This window comes from Podarcis melisellensis, assembly GCF_964234715.1.
Source record: "Podarcis melisellensis genome assembly, chromosome: 16".
Lineage (NCBI taxonomy): Eukaryota > Metazoa > Chordata > Lepidosauria > Squamata > Lacertidae > Podarcis > Podarcis melisellensis.
The window spans coordinates 24,018,935-24,038,460 of record NC_138533.1 but is presented as its reverse complement, the minus strand read 5'-3'; the positions used below and the strand labels follow the sequence as shown (position 1 = coordinate 24,038,460).

The 19,526-nt window shown below is 48.2% G+C and overlaps 1 protein-coding gene across 4 annotated transcripts in view; it reads right to left on the bottom strand.

Annotated features, from left to right (window-relative positions):
• OSBP2 (oxysterol binding protein 2) overlaps window positions 1–19,526 on the bottom strand; it is a gene marked incomplete at its 5' end in the record, with an annotated part of 153,585 nt that overhangs the window by 102,095 nt on the left and 31,964 nt on the right. The window contains one exon of one of the 4 annotated variants that reach the window (XM_081892307.1): window positions 612–681. The exons of the other annotated variants lie outside the window; for them this stretch is intronic. Within the exon in view, the coding sequence (XP_081748433.1) occupies window positions 612–681 (70 nt within the window). Of the gene's footprint in view, window positions 1–611; window positions 682–19,526 lie in introns of those variants that run through there. 4 annotated transcript variants of the gene reach the window in all.

Sequence of the window (19,526 nt, the reverse complement as noted above, 5' to 3'; positions counted from 1 at the left end):
GGAGGGTGGGTGTCACTGTCAGAAGCCAGGCCCCTCCCTTGGCTTCCCCGTGTGCCTGCCACCCGTTTGCGGGTCATGACCCACAGGTTGGGAAACGCTGCTATAGGAGGACAAGCCTGTGTTAGGGAAACTGCCCCCTCCCCTCCAAAGGATGCTTTGACACAGCACTTCCAACCAGCAAAACCGTACCCTGCCAGTATTGCGGTGCTTCTCTCTTTGACTAACAGAGAATCAATACTGGGCTCCACCAACCCTCCCAGAGGAACCGGCAGGGTTTTATTCCAGAGCCGTACAAATTGACGGAGGGTTTCTGTTTTTGCTTAAAGCAACCTGATCTAAACAAGAGGACAGCTTTCTGGAAGCGAGAAGTTACAATACACAGGTGATTCTCCCCCACACACTGCAGGGAGTATCGAAATTCCCAGTGCCTTGCCTGTAAAAGAGGCAGTCGCTGCCCCCACCCGCTTCCAAGCTACCCCCCCCTCACCCGGCATGATAAGTAAGTATCGGCTTGGACAGCAGAAGCCTCCTTTGCCCCCACCCCAGCCCCCCACGCGGCAGCCCATCACCCTTCCCCTCCCCACCCAGCTTTGCTCCTATGCTTCTCTGACCTTGCCACGTGACGGAGACCTCACTCTGATGGGGCCGCAAGCAGAGGTGACCCATAAGGTTAAGGCACATTTCCCCCATGGAGAGCTGGCAGGAGAGGGGAGGCTTAGGGGGGGAGGGGGAACCAAGGCTTCTTGTGCAGTCCAGCTTCGCGGAGAGACTGGGAACCAAGTGCTTACTCAGAGAGGCACTGCCCAGGCAAAGGGGGGGGGGGGAGAAGAAGCAGAGATCGCCTCTACGGAAGGGGGGGTGAGAAAGAGAGCAGGGGTCCTGGCCAGGAAACGGAGCATCTCTCATGAATCAGCCCCTTCCTCCCAGGACTTGGGCTCCTTACTCTTCCGCCACCCCCAACCTGAGAGATCGGAGAGAGATGCCCTGCTCAGATACAGCTTTTTACAAGAATCCTTAAGAGTTGCAAAATAATAATAATAATCCCCCAAACCGGTGGATTTCCTTGCTCCACCCACCCACCCACTCCCACTTTCCACTTCATATATTTTCACATTAGAAGCAATAGATGGGAGGGTTCCCCTAAAAAATATTAGGGTAGGGGGCTGCTGTTCCTCTCCAGAAAGTGGGTTCACCCACATGAAAGCCAAGCAGTTCAAACTCCCCCCACCCTCCGTTTTATACCTCCATCTCTTCCCCAGTTCTCAGCCTGGACAGCTGCTCCACCCTGAGGTGCCATTTCCATACAGCCGGAGAACGGGGTAAGGAGTGGAGCTGCGTGCGAGAAACAGGAGGGGAGGAAAGACCCCACTCCCCTTTTCCTCTGCTTTGCCAGTCCAGCAATGGGGTGGGGATGGGGTGGGAGAGGCTACACTCCCCGATCTCCCCAACCCCTCCTCCCTTACTCACCCAGCCAAGTCTTCCCCTCGCAGCAGCTAGAGAGACAAAGGACAAGTCTTCCTTAAACCTGCCGTGGGGTGGGGTGGGGTGCGCGTGTGGGGCTTATAGTGGTCTTCCACTCTGGTATGTTTCCTTTCCCACCTCAGTCCATCCGTCTTCAGCCCCTCCCTCGCCTCGGTTGCCGAGAAAGGCAGGCGAAAGCAAATAAACACTGGCAAGTGAAATCTGCGGATGGGGATCCGCAAGGAGCTCTCATCAATCTCCACCCAGGAGAGGAGTCGCAGCTGCTGCTGCCGCTGCTGCCGCTGCCGTCGCCGCCGAGGCTGCCTAGGGCAGCGATCTGATCAGCACCATGGACAGCCGCCAGATGGATGGGTCTCCCAAAAAACCACCCGCACACACTCAAGGAGAAGGAGAGGAGACTTATTGGGCAGTCATGTGTTCTGCCGGGTGCTGGGCGGCCCCACCCACTCCCAATTCTCCCTTCCTGGCTCTTGGAACATCGCCGCCCTCCCCTTCGCAAATCTGGGGTGTGACAAACTGATCAAGCCACCGTGCTGCTGCTGGCTGCTCCCTTCTTCCTTCCCTTCCCCACAGTACACAAAGTAAGGAGGTTTTTAAAAAGCACCAACTCAACTTGGTGATCTTTCTAAGGTCTTGAAACCAGAGCAAGTGGGACTTCTTCAACATTTCATATGTTAGCTTTCAGGCTGAGTCTGGCTGGCCACCTCCTCCGTGGGACGGTTTTGTTGTGGTTTTTTCCAGAACAGAACAAGCTACCATCTGGACACATCATATCAAGGCGTTTTGTGAGACCATTTCAACTGACGGGCAAGTCTGCTGAAAACATCCACTCCTATCGGAGAAATACCTGGAGATGAGCTTCTGAAGGTAGCCTTTGCGATTCTAAAACGGAGAGTTGCCGGAGGAAAGCAGCGAAACATTTGCACCAAAGGATATCTTGGTTTGGCCTACTTGACTCGGGTTGCATATAAATTGGACACTGAATTTACTTCCATTTTGCCAAGAAATAAAACCAGGCACTCACTCTGTTGCAGCTCAGGTACAGGCTGAAAGACTTTTTCGCCAAAGCATGATTGACATACTCAACCAATCACAGTCTTCTGCAGGAGGGCATCCCACAGGTGCTGTCCAAAGTCTGTTGTGTATGATGTCAGAATCAGAACTTTAATGTGGTAGCAATTAAATCCTTTGGAACTCCCTCCCACTGCATAGCAGACAGGTGTCTTCTCTATTAGGTTTTTGGTACCTACTAAATGCATTCCTCTTCCAACAAACCTGCTAAAATCTTTATCCCTGTTGATATCTGTCTTTGATGTGAATTGATTTTATGTCCGTGCCACTGTCGTTTTTTGTTTTTAAAATTTGTGATTTCTTAGATTTTTTCAAATATATGTAATTGTTTTGTATCTCTTATTATATTGCATATGCTTAAACTGTTTTTAATTCTGAATTTTTAATTGTTGCAACACGCCCTGGGACTTGCTGTTGAAGAGCAGGTAATTACTTAAATTAATAATAATAATTGCAGCCTTATGGGAAGCAAATAACCATAAAAAATATATGTTCCTGTCCACTGTTTTATATAATATTTGGCTTTTACTATATCATTATATTATTGTTGCAAAGACCCCAGACATGTTTTACATGCCTAAGCGGTGTATAAATCTTTTAAATAAATCTTTTAAATAGTGGGAGAGGTGAGAAGCAGGGCTTCCTCCATCTGCTCTGCTGTGCCAGGCTAACCCCACTGGGCCTCCTCTTCCCTCAACTGACACCTGGGATAGCCATTCCATCAGACTGCCTCAAAAGGAGAGAGAGAGAAAGTAGAAGGATCAATCCATCCGCTTTGCCCAAAGCCCAGCACCATTAGGCAACTCCTACCTCTGAACTAGGGACGTGGGTGGTGCTGTGGTCTAAACCACTGAGCCTAGGGCTTGCCAAACAGTGGTTCGAATCCCCGCGACGGGGTGAGCTCCTGTTGCTCTGTCCCAGCTCCTGCCAACCTAGTAGATAAATAGGTACCACTCCGGCGGGAAGGTAAACGGCGTTTCCATGTGCTGCTCTGGTTCACCAGAAGCAGCTTAGTCATGCTGGCCACATGACCCGGAAAAACTGTCTGCGGACAAACACCAGCTCCCTTGGCCAGTAAAGTGAGATGAGCGGGGCAACCACAGAGCCGTCCGCGACTGGACCTAACAGTCAGGGGTTCCTTGACCTCTGAACTATGCAAGCTGATCATTAGAAGAACAATTGTTTAAGAACTGGTCTTGTGTTTCTCTTCCCCTCCCCATCCCTCCTCCTTGTATGTTGTGGGGTTTTATTTAGATGGTAAACCTGCGGGCAAGAAGGGATTGTATTGCTTTGTTTGATCATTTGTTGTAAGCCACTCTGGGAATCTTTTTTGCTTAAGAGCAGGTTACAAATGCTCTAAATAAAATAAAATAAAAATGACTTCTCATGTGGAACAGGGGAAAAAAGTGCCACGCCCACACCTGCTGCTCCTGCTGCTACAAGTTCAACCTGGAATTTCGCCAACGTGATGAAATTAATTGGTTTTGTACAACCATGGCAACCACCAGGAAAGCTCAGAGCGTGTCCAGTTGCTCATTCAGCAGCAGAAGTAAAAGTTAATGAACTATTCTCTCTTTTCGTAATTGATTTCACGAGCCCTGCCCCAAATTATTTTCTACATTTGGGGGTTCTCTCAATAGATTCATCATTTGGTTTTTTTTGCTGTGGCACAGACTTCAACCTTATTGGGAGGAATTACATTTAAATTATAGGAATTTATCATTAATTATAAAATCCAATTAAGGCTTTCTATATTGATAAAATTGGGGCATCCTCCTTATTTGGGGAAGGTTGGTTACTAAGAAACAAACAAAAAACCCAAGTCCACTTTAGCACAAAAAAAGTTGTGTTGCGGAGCCATGAATGACCTAGCTTTTCATTTTAAAGAAATAAAGACGATTGAGAGGGTAGAATCATGAAAGCTCCACAAAGAACTCCATCAGGTGAACTTAACACAGCTGAACACAATTTAACCACACTCTTCCGCGGTTCCTTTCTACTTCCTTCACTAAACATTCTTTCATCTCACCAATCTAACTAAAGGGCAACTTCCTCACTCTTTATCCTAACCTGCCTTTGAAAATATATCCTCTGGTTGGAAGCCTGAGCAACTCCAACAAGTAAACTGAGGAAGAGCAGACATGATAGAAGCTTATAAAATAATGCCTAAGGGTAAAGGTAAAGGGACCCCTGACCATTAGGTCCAGTCGTGGCTGACTCTGGGGTTACGGCGCTCTTCTCTTTATTGGCCGAGGGAGCCGGCATACAGCTTCCGGGTCATGTGGCCAGCATGACTAAGCCGCTTCTGGCGCACCAGAGCAGCGCATGGAAATGTTGCTTACCTTCCCGACGGAGCGGTACCTATTTATCTACTTGCACTTTGACATGTTTTCGAACTGCTAGGTTGGCAGGAGCAGGGACCGAGCAATGGGAGCTCACCCCGTCGCGGGGATTCGAACCGCCGACCTTTTGGTCGGCAAATCCTAGGCTCTGTGGTTTAACCCACAGCGCCACCCGCGTCCCTAAAATAATGCCTATCACGGAGGAAATGGATAGAGAAAAGCTTCCCTCCCTCTCTCATAACACTAGAGGCCATGGACATCCAAGGAAGCAGAGATAAACTGTGCAAATTGCTCCCCCAGGAGGGCAGTGACAGCCACCAACTCGGATGGTTTTTAAAAAAGGACTGGCCAAATACATGAATGAGAAAGCTATCAGTGGCTACCAGCTATGATGGCTCTGCTGTGGCTCCACAACTGGAGGCATTAATGCTTCTGAATACCAGTTGCTGGAAGCCACTGGAGGAGAGAGAACTCTTGAGCTCAGGTCCTTTTTGCGAGTTTCCCACATGCATCTGGTTGGCCACTGTGAGAACAAGATGTTGGACTAGCTGCGCCACTGGCCTTTTCCAGCAGGGATCATCCCTGCTCTCCTGAAGTTATAAAAAGAGCATCCACAGCAGGGAGTCTCCCCACAGCTGAGAGACTGTTTGGTTAACATCTTTTTTGCTGCCATCTCTCAGCAAGCAATCCTGAGTTTTCTCCATCTCCATTAGCAATGGGCTCGTGATTAAGGGACAATGATGCATGGAACATTCTCTCTATGTTCGCCGCCACATTTTAAATACACTCAGGAGTGCCACCAGGACAAATTGCAGTAAGCCCTTTGACGGGCTGCTACACTGATGAGGCAAATAAAGTATGCAAACAGGCACTCCAGATGCCTAAAGCTGCAATCTGCAAGTGATATATTTCAAAGTAATTACACTGAAGCCATGGCCTCGGTGGGATCACAGCCGAGGCGGGGCAAGTCACGGATGGAAAGGAGGCAGTGGAGCTGAGCCTAGGAGAGTGCACAGGAGGGCTGGCAGTGAGGAATAATGGGGGGAGGCAACAGGAAACATCCATCGCTCAGGTGGTGGAGCACCCACTTTGCATGCAGAAGGTCGCAGGTTCGATCCCCGATGGCATCACCAAGAAAGGCTGGAAATCTATTTAAGCAATTGACAGAAGCGAGCCAGCAGTAAATCACACCGAGCAAATGGGAGTTAACTCTTTATTAGTAAAAATAGGAGTGTATCATCTCTGAACAGGAGTGTTAGGCCTCATGAGCACAGCAACTGATTTCAAAGCAGGTCTTGCCCCCATGAAGCACTTGCTGAGACTGAAGGTCTCCCAGCAGTTGCCCAAGTCTCCTCCCTCTCTAGGGTTTTCCACAAGCAATCAGAGACTGCATCTGCGTGAAGCTAACGTTTTCTCTGCCCTTTTCACACCTGTCCTGGTTCTGAGAGACACCCGTAATGCTTTACCAGGCAGACTCATCTCTACCTCTTGAGAGTTCCTCCTCTCCTGCTTCTGATTCTGGGCTGCTCTTTGCCACAGACTTTCTCTGCTCACTAAATCCTGTTACCTCCTCAGCTTCTGACACCTCCTCATCCCAGTCTTCTCCCTCCCCACCCCCCATCCCTCTGCATTCAACCAGTCGTTGACAGCAATATACTGCTTAATTACAATAGTCTCTAAGCGGTTTACAGAGACACAATAACAAAACAAAAAAATCAATTAAAACGATAAAATCAACCTTTAATTAAAATGCCTGCTGGATTTTTTAAAAAAAAATATTCTGTAGGTACTGGAAGTTCAACTGCAAGGGAATTCCAGAAAATTGGCCCTCAGTACTAAATACACAACTCTTGGCAGATACAAGCTGCCATGGGGGACCACTGATAATGGATCCCTCGAAGACCTTATCCATCAAGCAGGGATATGAGAGGTTAGGAGGTCCTTCCGGTATCCTGGGCCCAAATTGTTAAGGGCCCTGTATATTAATGCATCACCTTTTAACCTGGCCCAGTATCACGAGGGCAAGACAGTGGAGAGTTTTGAGCACCTGAATTCTATGCTGGCAATAGTCTGTACCAGGCTTCCTCAACCTCGGCCTTTCAGATGTGTTGAGACTACAATTCCCATCATCCCTGACCACTGGTCCTGCTAGCTAGGGATCATGGGAGTTGTAGGCCAAAAGCATCTGGAGGGCTGAGGTTGAGGAAACCTGGTCTGTATCCACCAACAGTGCAACTGCAGTGTTTTGTACCAGCTGGGCTCTCTGGACTATGCCCCCTAGGGCAGCCCCACATTTGGCCCCTGAGCCCACGGTTCTCCACCCTGGGTTTCTTGAATAAGCAGTCTGGATCCAGCATCAGGCATCTTCCTCTACTTCAGAAAAAAAGAGAAGGGCAGCAATGGATTGCAAGAGACTGTAAGGTCTGCAAAAGCACCGCAGGGAGGCCTGTGTGGGAAGAGAGCTAATGGACCCCAAACTGAGCACTTTTCTCCCCACTCCCAGAAACAGTGTCTTGCTTTATTTTGCTTTCTGAGCTTGCGACATCCACGCCCTGCTTTGTTCCTGGGTGGCAAAAGTTAAATCTCGCCACATCGCTCAAGTATGGAGCTGCCTCAGTCAGCAGTTTGTACTCCCATTACTGCCCAGCGGGGGAAATAATAAAATGGATTTTTATTGCAGCCTCGTCCTCTCCCCTGCCCCCACCCCGCCTCCTCTCATCTGCTGTATTAATTTTAGTTTACAGCAAGGAGGCTTGTGGGGTGGGTGCCATCACTGCCTTCCTTAAAAATAAACTAGTGTTACATTGGCCAAGAGGACAGGGAAGCACTCAATACTCTACACCTGCTCTAAATGGGATCAAAAGCCCCCATATATATTTTTAATGTGCATTGCCCCTACTAGTACAGTTGTTGTTACACGCTCTTGGGCTGGGGGGTTGTTCGGGGGGGGGGTTGCTGTTGGTTTTTTGTATCTTTATTTTCACTCTTGCTGTGATTTATGTGGAAATTGTTTCGTTTGGCTGTATATCCTTTAATATTTTATTTATTATGATCACTTTTGTTATGTTGCAGTTACGTTGTTGTTTTTCATGTTGTCAGTCACCTTGAGCATGATTTGAACTGTGGAAATTATTGTTATTTATTTAATTTAAATACCGCCCTTCATCAAACAATCCCGGGGCGGTTCACAGAATAAAATACAAGATAAAACACAAGAACATTTCCTAAATAAAATTATGTATGTAGGTATGTTATTACACTGAAGTGGAACTGAATTCCGTGCAGAATTCTGTGTGAAGATTTATACGATGTGATAAATCACTACTTAGTTTGGTGTACCCAAACAGATGACCGTACTTTGCTTTGTGGAAAAAGAGGTTCAGAAGTGGCACGACATAAAGTAAAGGTAAAGGGACCCCTGACCATCAGGTCCAGTTGTGGCCGACTCTGGGGTTGCGGCGCTCATCTCGCTTTATTGGCCAAGGGAGCCGATGTGCAGCTTCTGGGTCATGTGGCCAGCAGGACTAAGCCGCTTCTGGCGAACCAGAGCAGTGCACGGAAACGCCATTTACCTTCCCGCCGGAGCAGTACCTATTTATCTACTTGCACTTTGACGTGCTTTCAAACTGCTAGGTTGGCAGGAGCAGGGACCGAGCAACGGGAGCTCACCCCGTCACGGGGATTCGAACCACCGACCTTCTGATTGGCAAATTCTAGGCTCTGTGGTTTAACCCACAGCGCCACCCACATCCCTGTGGCAAGACATGCTGAACTGGCAACCAGGTGGTTGCAGAGCCCAAATTATGCTGCTCATTTTAACTTTTTTAAAGTGCCAATGAAGCCCACTGTGACTTTGGCTATGTCCTGGAACCTCCCTTCCTTCAGCTTAGGGGGGAAAGCTCCCGCTGCTGCCAACTTAGTGGAAGGCAACCCACAGAGAACATATTTTTAAGTTGCCTGATATTTCGTTAACAGTGGTAGCTTCAATTTGCTTTCACGCAGTTGATTATTTTCCTCCGTTTCCTTAAATGTTTTTGTTTGTTTTCATTTTGGGAATTTAGCACAAGTCATGCAGTCCTGTAAGCCACTCCCTCCATTTTAATTTGCTCCTCAAAATGAAGAGAATTGCCTTTAAATAAAAACAAAACAAAACAAAAGAGAATTGCAATCCATTTGCTGCTGATTCACAGCAGACTTGGTGAGTGTGCGTCACACAAAGCAACGAAGCTCAGCAGGGCCCCTATTTGTGTTTATGTGGCACTTCCAAAAAACGGCAACAATACTGCAACTTTAAAACCCAGCAAGGAACACGATAGCCTTTGTGCATCATAAAACTGGGCTCTTAATTGCAAACACACAAACTGTTGCTCAGCTTCTGTAAACACCCATCCACTACTGCAGCGCTGTTGCCCCCTGCTGTTGCATCTAGGCTTAGCATCCGCTCCCAATTTGTGATCCATACAGAAACTCAAGAACTAGCCAACCTGTTGCCCTCCAGATGTTGCCCTCCAGATGTTGCTGCACCCCAAACCCCAATCAGTCCCAGCCATCATGCTCAATGGTTAGAAATTATGGGAGGTCAAGTCAATTCAATCACAAGTCCCCATCTGTTTCGTTTCATGTATAGGATGTGATGAGCTATTGCAAAGCACTCCAAGGAAGCCAAGTGTCCCTGCTCTCTCTCCCCACCTTTTGCAAACATTCTTCTTTAATAAGGTGCAAAATAGTTCCATTTACATTTTTTTGGGGGGGGGTGTGGAATCTCTACTCCTTCCCTGCAAGAACAATTACACATCTCACCAAGCTGCTTCTAGCTTTCCCTTAGCTGCAAATTGATTAGTCTGGTATTTTACACTAATATGGAAATACTGGGGAAATGTTCTTTTGTTTAAACACACATTCAAAATAAAACTCTGTCTAGGAAATTTAGTCTCCTTCTCTCAAAGAATCAGCAAGGCCACCATCAGCCTACGGAAGTCGCTACATTTTTTTCCTGCTGCCTGGGAAGTGGCTCCATGGGTCTTTGTCCTTGCTGCCTCTTTTAATCATAGAATTGCAGAGTTGGAAGTGACCACGAGGATCATCAAGTCCAACCCCCTGCAATGAAAGAATCTTTCACCCAACATAGGGCTTGAGCCCTCAACGCTGAAATTAAAAGTATCATGTTCTCTAATGTTTGGGAAGGACTGGACTTTGCCTTTACTGACAAGGAGGGTGGGCATATTTGGGACATCTACAGGTATAGGTAAAGGTAAAGGGACCCCTGACCATTAGGTCCAGTTGCGGATGACTCTGGGGTTGCGGCGCTCATCTCGCTTTACTGGCCGAGGGAGCCAACGTACAGCTTCCGGGTCATGTGGCCAGCATGACTAAGCCGCTTCTAGTGAAGCCAGAGTGGTGCACGGAAACGCCGTTTACCTTCCCACCGGAGTGGTACCTATTTATCTACTTGCACTTTGATGTGCTTTCGAACTGCTAGGTTGGCAGGAGCAGGGACCGAACAACGGGAGCTCACCCTATTGCAGGGATTTGATCCTCCGACCTTCTGATCGGCAAGCCCTAGGCTCTGTGGTTTAACCCACAGCGCCACCCACATCCCTTTTATTCCCTACAGGTATACACACACACACACACACACAAAAGCCCCATTCCTTTCATTACCCAGAGGCCCCAGCTGCAATCCACCCCTCCACATAGACTTTTATAAATAGTCCTTACCTGCTCCAGCAGCTGTAGCCGTGCTGGCACAACTTTGCCACTTGAATCAGTGAGAGCACCCTTGGCATTAGCTCCTTGTGCTCAGGAAAGAAATGTGAAGGGGATCTCTCCCTCCCCACCCCCTGCCCTCCCCAAAACAGCAGGGTCCCTTTCAAAGGAGATTGTGGATCACTCAGCAGGCCTGGCTAGAAACAGCTTCTAGAAACTGAAAGTTCATATTTGAAGAACCGCAGGGAGAACATCCCAGTGCTTGCAAGATGCTTCTCTCACAGAGAGAGAATTCTGCAGGCACCAAACAGTGCATCTCAGCTTCTTGGAACTTCCGGAGTAATCCTATTCCAACAGGTTTAGCCAATAAACTGAGGGTATGTATTAGCTAATACCCCTAAGAATGCTTCCCTGGGCTTCTTGGTCAGCGAGGTCACCAGGCAGCTTATGCCATGCAACTTCCTTCTTATACAGCCTCCCTCCTCCCTTCCTGGAAACCAGCATAGTGGTCCTACAGGGTGTGGGTTGAGAGCAACTGCTACTGTCCGAAACATCTGGGAGACATCATGTGATTTAGCACCCACCCGCACGAAATATTTAAAAGCAGCAGCATCCCACTTTAAACCGTTGTGCCTTCCCCCAAAGAATCCTGGGAGCAGTAGTTTCTTAAGGCTGCTGAAAGTTGCTAGGGGACCGCTGTTCCCCTCACAGAGCTACCGTTCCCACAGTTCCCTGGGAAGAGAGATTGGTTGCTAAACCATTCTGGGAGATGTAGTTCTGTGAGAGGAATAGGGGGTCTTCTCAACATCTCTCAGCAGCAAACAATGAACTACAGCTCCCAGGATTCATTGGGAGAAGCACAATTCCTTAAAGCGGTATGCAACTGCTTTCAATGTACAGTATTGCACCAAATATACTCTCCCCATCCTGCATTCCTTACGATAAAGACAAATGCAACACAGCCACCTTGTGGCCACCAGCATAATGTTCAAGTTTCTACAGGGAGTAACTGTCCCAGACATTTTCTCTTGCATAGAAACAATAAGCCATGTTTTGTAAGCTTTGTAATTCTTACGAGAGACCCAGAAAAAGCTGGTGGGTCAAGCAACCTTTTCATATCCTGGAATATTGCCTGTATGTTATATATTTCTTCTCTCCAGTACAAATAAATTATCGCAGCAGCTGCTGCTAAATTCCAGCTTAATTTGCAAGGAACAGCTGAACTGAGGCAGGGCAATATTTGTGCTATATAACTATTAGGAAGCATTCCAAGCAGGCAAGGTACAGCAGCAGAGGTTGCCCTCATTGGGAGAGACTTCTGCATCTTCCAGTGCTAGTATTGCTCAGAGTACACCCAATGAAATTTATGGATATGACTGAGGTCCATCAATTTCAGTGGTTTTACTCTGAGCAGGGCCAGCACTGCATACAACCCTAACAAATTTATTAAAGAGTTAAACTACAGCCCACGAAAAGATTACACTGTAATAAATTAGTTACACTTTAAAGGTCACACAGAATTGCTAAAGGTGGCACAGAATTGCATTAGCATCTGTATTGGTCAACTTTTGAGAAATCCACGTTCTGTGTGGTTTTGCCCAACAACATATTTTGGTGTCAAAGCAACCAGGGTAAATCAGGCACTATGCCCAGAATTGTGAAAGCAAATTTTCCGAGAAAAGTAAATAATGTGCCAAGACCTTTGAACAGTCTTAATCAATCTGATCACATACTTTTTTAGAGACAGTGTGGTGAAATGGTTACGAATGTTGGACTAAGACCTGGGAAACCAGGGTTCAAATCCCCACTCAGCCATGAAGCTCACTGGGTGACCTTGAGCCAGTCACCATCTCTTAGCCTAACCTACCTCACAGGGTTGTTGTGAGGATGAAATGGGAGAGAGAACCAGGTTCACCACCTTGAGTTCCTTGGAAGATAAAGGTGGTATATAAATGAAATGAATGAATGAATGAATGTCATATGAATGTTCAGGCAGCCCTACAAGCTGAGAGACCCAAACAGGGATGGGGTTTACCCTAGCACAGAGCCTCACAACTTTCCACACAAAAGCTCAGTAGGCCAACCCCTCTCTTCTCTGCTTGCTTATTGATTGATTTAATTGTATTTATATCCCACCTTTTTCTCCAAGGAGCTCAAGGTGGCGTACATGGTTCCCCCCTCCTCATTTAATCCCCAGAAAGAACCCTGTTACATAGGTTAGGCCGAGAAAGGCGGTGACTGGCCCCCCAAGTTGCCCTGTGAATTTCATGGCTAAGTGGGGATTTGAACCCTGGTCTCCAAAGTCTTAGTCTGACACTCTACCCATTATACCACACTGGGGTCTAATCTACACTGGTGAGTTATGACGTTCAAAATGCATTATAAAAATGTGACACCAGAGGGCGCTGTAGAGCAGCAATCTGTCGCCAGTGGCAAATTGCATTGGGAGCTGTATTTTTTAATAGTGTTTTTAATAGCCTTTTCCAGATCAGTGTAGATCCGGCCTGGGCTCTATACATCATAACTGTAAGAAGGGGCTACGGATCTGCTTTGGAGGAGACAGAACACTGCTGGCTTGCCAGCAATTAACCCTCAAACACATCAAGAGCCAACACCATCCTGTGCTGTGGAAAGCAAAACTCAAGATGCTACCATAAAAGCTTCCTGACAATGCTGCTTTAGGGCAGACATAAGAGAGTCAGGGATCTACCAGAAGGCCAGTGATTTACAGGAATATTCCCCTTCTACACCCAACTTAGCCTTGACCTTCCCAGCCCATAACCATTAACCCCCTGTTCTCACAGGCTGAGAGAGAGCAGGGGGCTTCCCTTTCCACTGCTGGTCCCACTGCCATCCCACACTCCATGCTTCTGTAGTTTAGCTGGGCAAAAAGCAGATTATTGTGTGGTGTTAAAGCAAGACAAAATTGGTGGTAAGCATCTGGTGGAGCACGGAAGACTGAGAAGGTTGATGCATGTCTAAAGCGAGCTGGAGAATGTGTCCACTTATGGCATGCATGTGCACTTCGGAGAAATGTTGCTAAGCACTTTCTGGGAGTTATAAGAACTACTGCTTAGCTTTAATAATTTGGTCCTTGAGTTTGCTTTCACCCCTCTTCCCTCCCTGCCCCTTTTTCCTTGTGTGACATGTCTTTTAGATTGTAAGCCTGCGGGCAAGGACTGTTTTAACTAATCACACGTATGCCACCCTAGAAGCATTTCTGTGAAGAGTTGGAGTACAAATGCTCTAAACCAGTGGTTCTCAACCTGTGGGTCCCCATATGTTGTTGGACTACAACTCCTGTCATCCCTGAGCTCTGGCCTTGCTAGCTAGGGGTGATGGGAGTTGTAGTACAACAACATCTGGGGACCCACAGATTGAGATAAGCTGCTCTAAACAAACACTCCCAATATAGAAATGAAAGTTTAAAGAAAATGGAAAATACGAAGGAAACCTTGACCATGTGCAGCCCACAGAATGAAATTCTTAGGTTTTGCTATTTGAAGTGGGGAAAAGCAAATGAACAAAATAAGCCACAAAAGGTTACATGCATGCAACATTTATTGATGAACAGCAGAAAAGATGGAAATGGTAAACGTGTGGCACAATTATTAATGGCATCAGTAACAGTGGAAGAGAGTGGATATATATGAACCCAGCACCTGAAATGAACACATACATACATATATACATCCCTCCACCAAAGGTTTTACAGAGGCAGGAAACATGAATGCAAAAGGACATCAAGGAAAAAGACAAAACAAAGAAAAATGTTTTCAAACAGGCACAAATACGTACAATGTTCTAAACAAAACAGAAGCTTTTCAGGCAAACAGGGCAGTGGAAGAACAATATGCGACACTGCATTTCAATTCCATGGCACCTCTTTCAAGTAATGCAGAAATGGGGAGCCTTTGGCCCTTCAGATGTTGCTGAACCACAACTCCCATCAGCCCCTGCAAGTGTGGCCAATGACCAGGGATGGTGGGAGTCGTAGTTCAGCGATGTCTGAATAGCCAAAGGTTCCCCATGGCTGAAGTAATGGCTCAGTATTACAGCTCTGATGCTGCTGTGTGCAAATAAATCATTGGAGGACTATTTGATCTAAATGCTTCCATTTGAAACAGATATAGTTGGAGATTTTCACAACCGGGATGTCCATCACGGGGCAGTAGGGGAAAGAGAGGGAAAGCAAGGGTGAGTGCGAGGTTAGAAAAAAGCACTGGAAAACACGGAAGGAGGGCACAGATTCTGGAAGGTCAGAACTTTATTCCCGGAAAATCCCACAAGTAAAACAGCTGCCACTAGGGGGCACCAAGGACACAGCAGGGGGGAGGAAATACACAGCTGAGCAAAATCACTCCCGAAAAGCCTGGGTTGAAAAGCTTACCACCCCACCAGCCCCCTACCAGCCCGCCCCCCCAGGCAGGCACAATACACACAACACACACACACACACACACACACACACACACACGTGTTTGGTGCCATGCTGGAAACTATTGCTGCCAGGAGTCCAGAAGATCCTAACTCACAAGCGCCTGTCCGGGTGGCATCTTGTGCTGCTAAAAACAAAGATCTTTCACCTGCCCTTTGGCCAAATTATATTGGAGGGTAATAAATCTCATGCTCACCCACAGTGTTCCTGCCCCGTTATCCAAGACTTTCGGGGGGGGGGGAGTGTCACAAGGGTCTGAATTGAATTAACAGACAGAGGATGTAATGAGATCCTGGAACACAGAGGCTAGAGATTGGTCAAGAAACTGGTGGTTGATTGATGATGATGCTCCACTATCTGACTGGGTTGCCACAGCCACACAAGGGCCCAATTTCCCACTTGCTCTCCTGCTGGCAGGGAATATATTGCTAATAGGCAGTATTAAAAATCTGTACAGTGGTGCCTCGCAAGACGAAATTAATTCGTTCCGCAAGTCTCTTCGTCTTGCGGTTTTTTCGTCTTGCGATGCACGGTTTCCCATAGGAATGCATTGAAAATCAATTAATGCGTTCCTAGGGAAACCGCCTTCAGACCAGGTCCGGGGACAGTCTGTCCCCGGACCTCTTCTGAAGGCTGGGGGGCGGGGACAAGGGCTTTTCTTCCCACCCCCAGCATTTTAAAAAACCTGGGACAGCGGAGGACTTCTCCGCTGTCCGGGGCGATTTAAAAGCCCCTGGGAAGGCAGGCAGGGGGGACAAAGACTTTCGCCCCCCGCCCGCCTTCAGAAGGTGTTCCCGCCCCCCGCCCGGCTTCGCAGCAGCGCTACGAAGCCCGGCGGCTGGGGCAGGTGTTCCCGCCCCCCCCCCCACCCTGCTTCGGAGCAGCGTTCCGAAGCGGGGTGGCTGGGGCAGGTGTTCCCGCCCCCCCCCCGCCCGGCTTCGCAGCAGCGCTACGAAGCCCGGCGGCTGGGGCAGGTGTTCCCGCCCCCCCACCCCGCTTCGGAGCAGCGTTCCGAAGCGGGGTGGCTGGGGCAGGTGTTCCCGCCCCCCCGCCCGGCTTCGCAGCAGCGCTACGAAGCCCGGCGGCTGGGGCAGGTGTTCCCGCCCCCCCACCCCGCTTCGGAGCAGTGTTCCGAAGCGGGGTGGCTGGGGCAGGTGTTCCCGCCCCCCGCCCGGCTTCGCAGCAGCGCTACGAAGCCCAGCGGCTGGGGCAGGTGTCCGGGATCTCTTTTGAAGCAAGCGGCTGCGGAGAGACGCGATCTCCCCGCAGCCGCTTGCTTCAAAAGAGGTCCGGGATCTCTTTTGAAGCAAGCGGCTGCGGAGAGACGCGATCTCCCCGCAGCCGCTTGCTTCAAAAGAGGTCCGGGATCTCTTTTGAAGCAAGCGGCTGCGGAGAGACGCGATCTCCCCGCAGCCGCTTGCTTCAAAAGAGGTCCGGGATCTCTTTTGAAGCAAGCGGCTGCGGAGAGACGCGATCTCCCCGCAGCCGCTTGCTTCAAAAGAGGTCCGGGGGCAGCGGGAAGAGCTGCCCCCGGACCTCTTTTGAAGCAAGGGGCGGTGGGGAGAAGCGATCTCCCCGCCGCCCCTTGCTTCAAAAGAGAAGACCCGCTGTCCCCGGGGCAAGCTTCGTTTTGCGAAGCAAGCCCATAGGGAAATTCGTCTTGCGAGGCAACTCGAAAACGAAAAAACCTTTCGTTTTGCGAGTTTTTCGTCTCGCGAGGCGTTCGTCTTGCGGGGTACCACTGTAAATAAAACGTGAAGCCAATGGACTTCGACTGTGATGGGGTTTCATTTACTTATTTTGTCACTTTACAGTGGTACCTCTGGATACGAACAGGATCCGTTCCTGTTCGTATCCTGAAGTGAACGCAACCCGCGTCAGCACGTCGCGATTCACCATCGCATGTGCAATGACAACATTTTGACCGTCTGCATGTGCACGAGTGGTGAAACCCGAAAGTAACGTGTTCTGTTACTTCCAGGTCGCCGCGCAGCACAACACAATCTGAAAATGCTCAAGCTGAAGCAACTTCAACCAGAGGTATGACTGTATTGTTTATTTAATAGGTTTATGTATCTCATTAGACTGTGCTGTTGAGCGTGCTGAATTGTGTGGCTTTTAAAATAAAACCCACCTGAAGCACCACCACATTACGAAGCAACCCAGGTGTGTGCAGAGGCTATAGTGCAGTTAAGGCATTCTAACACACACAACTTGCACTTGTACTGTTTCCTTGCACACTCTTCTGCCTTCCCTTCCTCTCCCAGGGCACAAGCACCAAACAGGAGTGCCAGGTTCAGAAAGGTTTGCCAGCTGGCAAGACAGGGCGTGCGCAAATGGATCAAAACAGACTGCGTGCAGCACTGTAAACAGTACAAAAGGAGTCCGTCTCCCTTGAAGCGCAGAGAGTCAGCCTACAGCTACAACAACCCTCAGATGTGAATGTCAGTATTACAGCCCAGCAAGGTGTATGAAATGTGTAAGCCAGCATCTCCATCTGTGCAAGGCTCCACATCGCTTTAAGAATGTAAGAACCACCAAAGGCCCATCTAGTCCAGCATCCTGTTCTCTCAGCGGCCAACCAGATGCCCTAACAGGAAGCCCAAAAGCCAAAGGCTCTCATTTAAATTCACACTAAAGATTCTGATTTAAAGTCACGCTAGTGTGCAAAGGGCATCATGTCCTTTCTCCTCCAGCCTTAGAAGGATGGCATTTACGCTCTAGTGATTTACTGACGAGGGGAAATTATTATTTTTTGCTCATCGGGACTCTCTTCTTCAGCCAACACAGGAAGGAAGCCTCAGGCAACAGGTAGGAAATTCAGCTTCTGGAGCCACACACAAAATTGTTCTATCCCAGATGAGGCAGTTGTGATTTTGCAAAGGGATCTGCAGCTGAAGGGCATCTTGATGATGCAACCCTGCCTTTATACTAGGTGCAAAGCTTTGGAACTAGATTGATGGAAGTGAGGGGCCAGATCCTGATGCTCACTGGGGGGCGGGGAGCACGTGCCAGCTCTCAGAGATGAGAGCAAGAGGAAAGACCCTTCATTCAAGGAGGCTAGAAGCGAGCAAGTGGCACCCCAAGTGACCCGGCAACCAAGCAGCCAGCTCATGTTGCATAATGTTCACACCCATTAAGCCCAAGCAAACACAACCAGCCTGTGTGATGAAAAGAAGCAGAAATAACAGGAGGGCTTGTAGGGCATGATTAATTAAAAAGTCGCCCAGCAGCCTCCATAAAAGGGCAACATGCTCCTACGTCCCTTGGGCAACCCCCACCCCACCAGCTTCTGCAGGGGAGACTCGGCAGGTTTTTATACCAAACCGCTATACTTATTCCATTAAAGTCAGCAGGAATTAATCAGACTTGCAGGCAGGCAGAGAGAGAGAGAGCACTGAAAAAATCCTGGGGTGGACTGCTTGTTTATTTTTAGTGCCAGATGTAGGCAAAACGTGGTTTTATGGTCTCTAAAGAGGATTAAAAATCCCTTTAATCTGTGTTATGACATTGCTCTCCTTCAAAGTGGAATGAAACTGGGGCTTTCTGAAGTCAAGAGTGTCAGAAAGGAGATAGCAAATGCATCCATCCCTGCGAAGAGACAGAAGGGAAACAAGTCTGGCCAAGTTGACAAAGTACTGAATTTGGATCTAATGGGTGTGGATTTAATGAACACATGGCTGAGGGGGCCTGGGCTAGGGAAAAGAGAGGAAGAATATTGTGACATTCTAAAGGAATCTGTGTGCATGTGTTGGTGGAGGGGAAAGAGAGAGATAGAAGCAGAATCATCTTTGGTAGAAAGTGATTCAGGGCAAGGTAATAGCACAATGACAGGCTGACAGCAAAAAGGTTCAGGAAGGGTGGGAATAAAGAGTTTAATAACTTTGTTTACATATAATTAATTGAGAACCACTTCTATAGCAAGAGGTTACCAATATGGTGCCCTCTAGATGCTGTTGGACTACAATTCCCATCAGCAGGACCAAGGGTCAGGAGTTATGGAAACTGTAGTCCAAAGTATATGGAGGGCACCACACCTGCTTTACAGTCTTGGAAGCTGTGCCTAAGACGTTGACCCATTGTTTATGTTACTATTTTCATACCTGCAGAAGCATTCCTAGAAGCCCTGGAAATGGCCCTGATGTATCTTAAATGTTTATTATCTCCATACAGCAGTCCCAAAATATAATACCACCACCTTCCTTTCATTACTCAAGCATGTTGCTTTGGAGAACTGTTCTATTCATTCCAAAGGAAGGTTCTTCCAGTATTACTCCTAGGGCAGCCTTCCCAAACCTGGCACCTTTTGGACTACAACTGCCATGGACCCTGGCCATTTGCCATGTTGGCTGGGGCTGATGGGAGCTGTAGTTTCCCCCCCCAAAAAAAAAATCTGTAGGCTGTCCTGGGGAAAGCTGCTTCCCCCTGCCCTCCTACCCCCCCCTTACTGCAGCCTTGAATATCTGTTTTTTAAGATTTTACAGTTC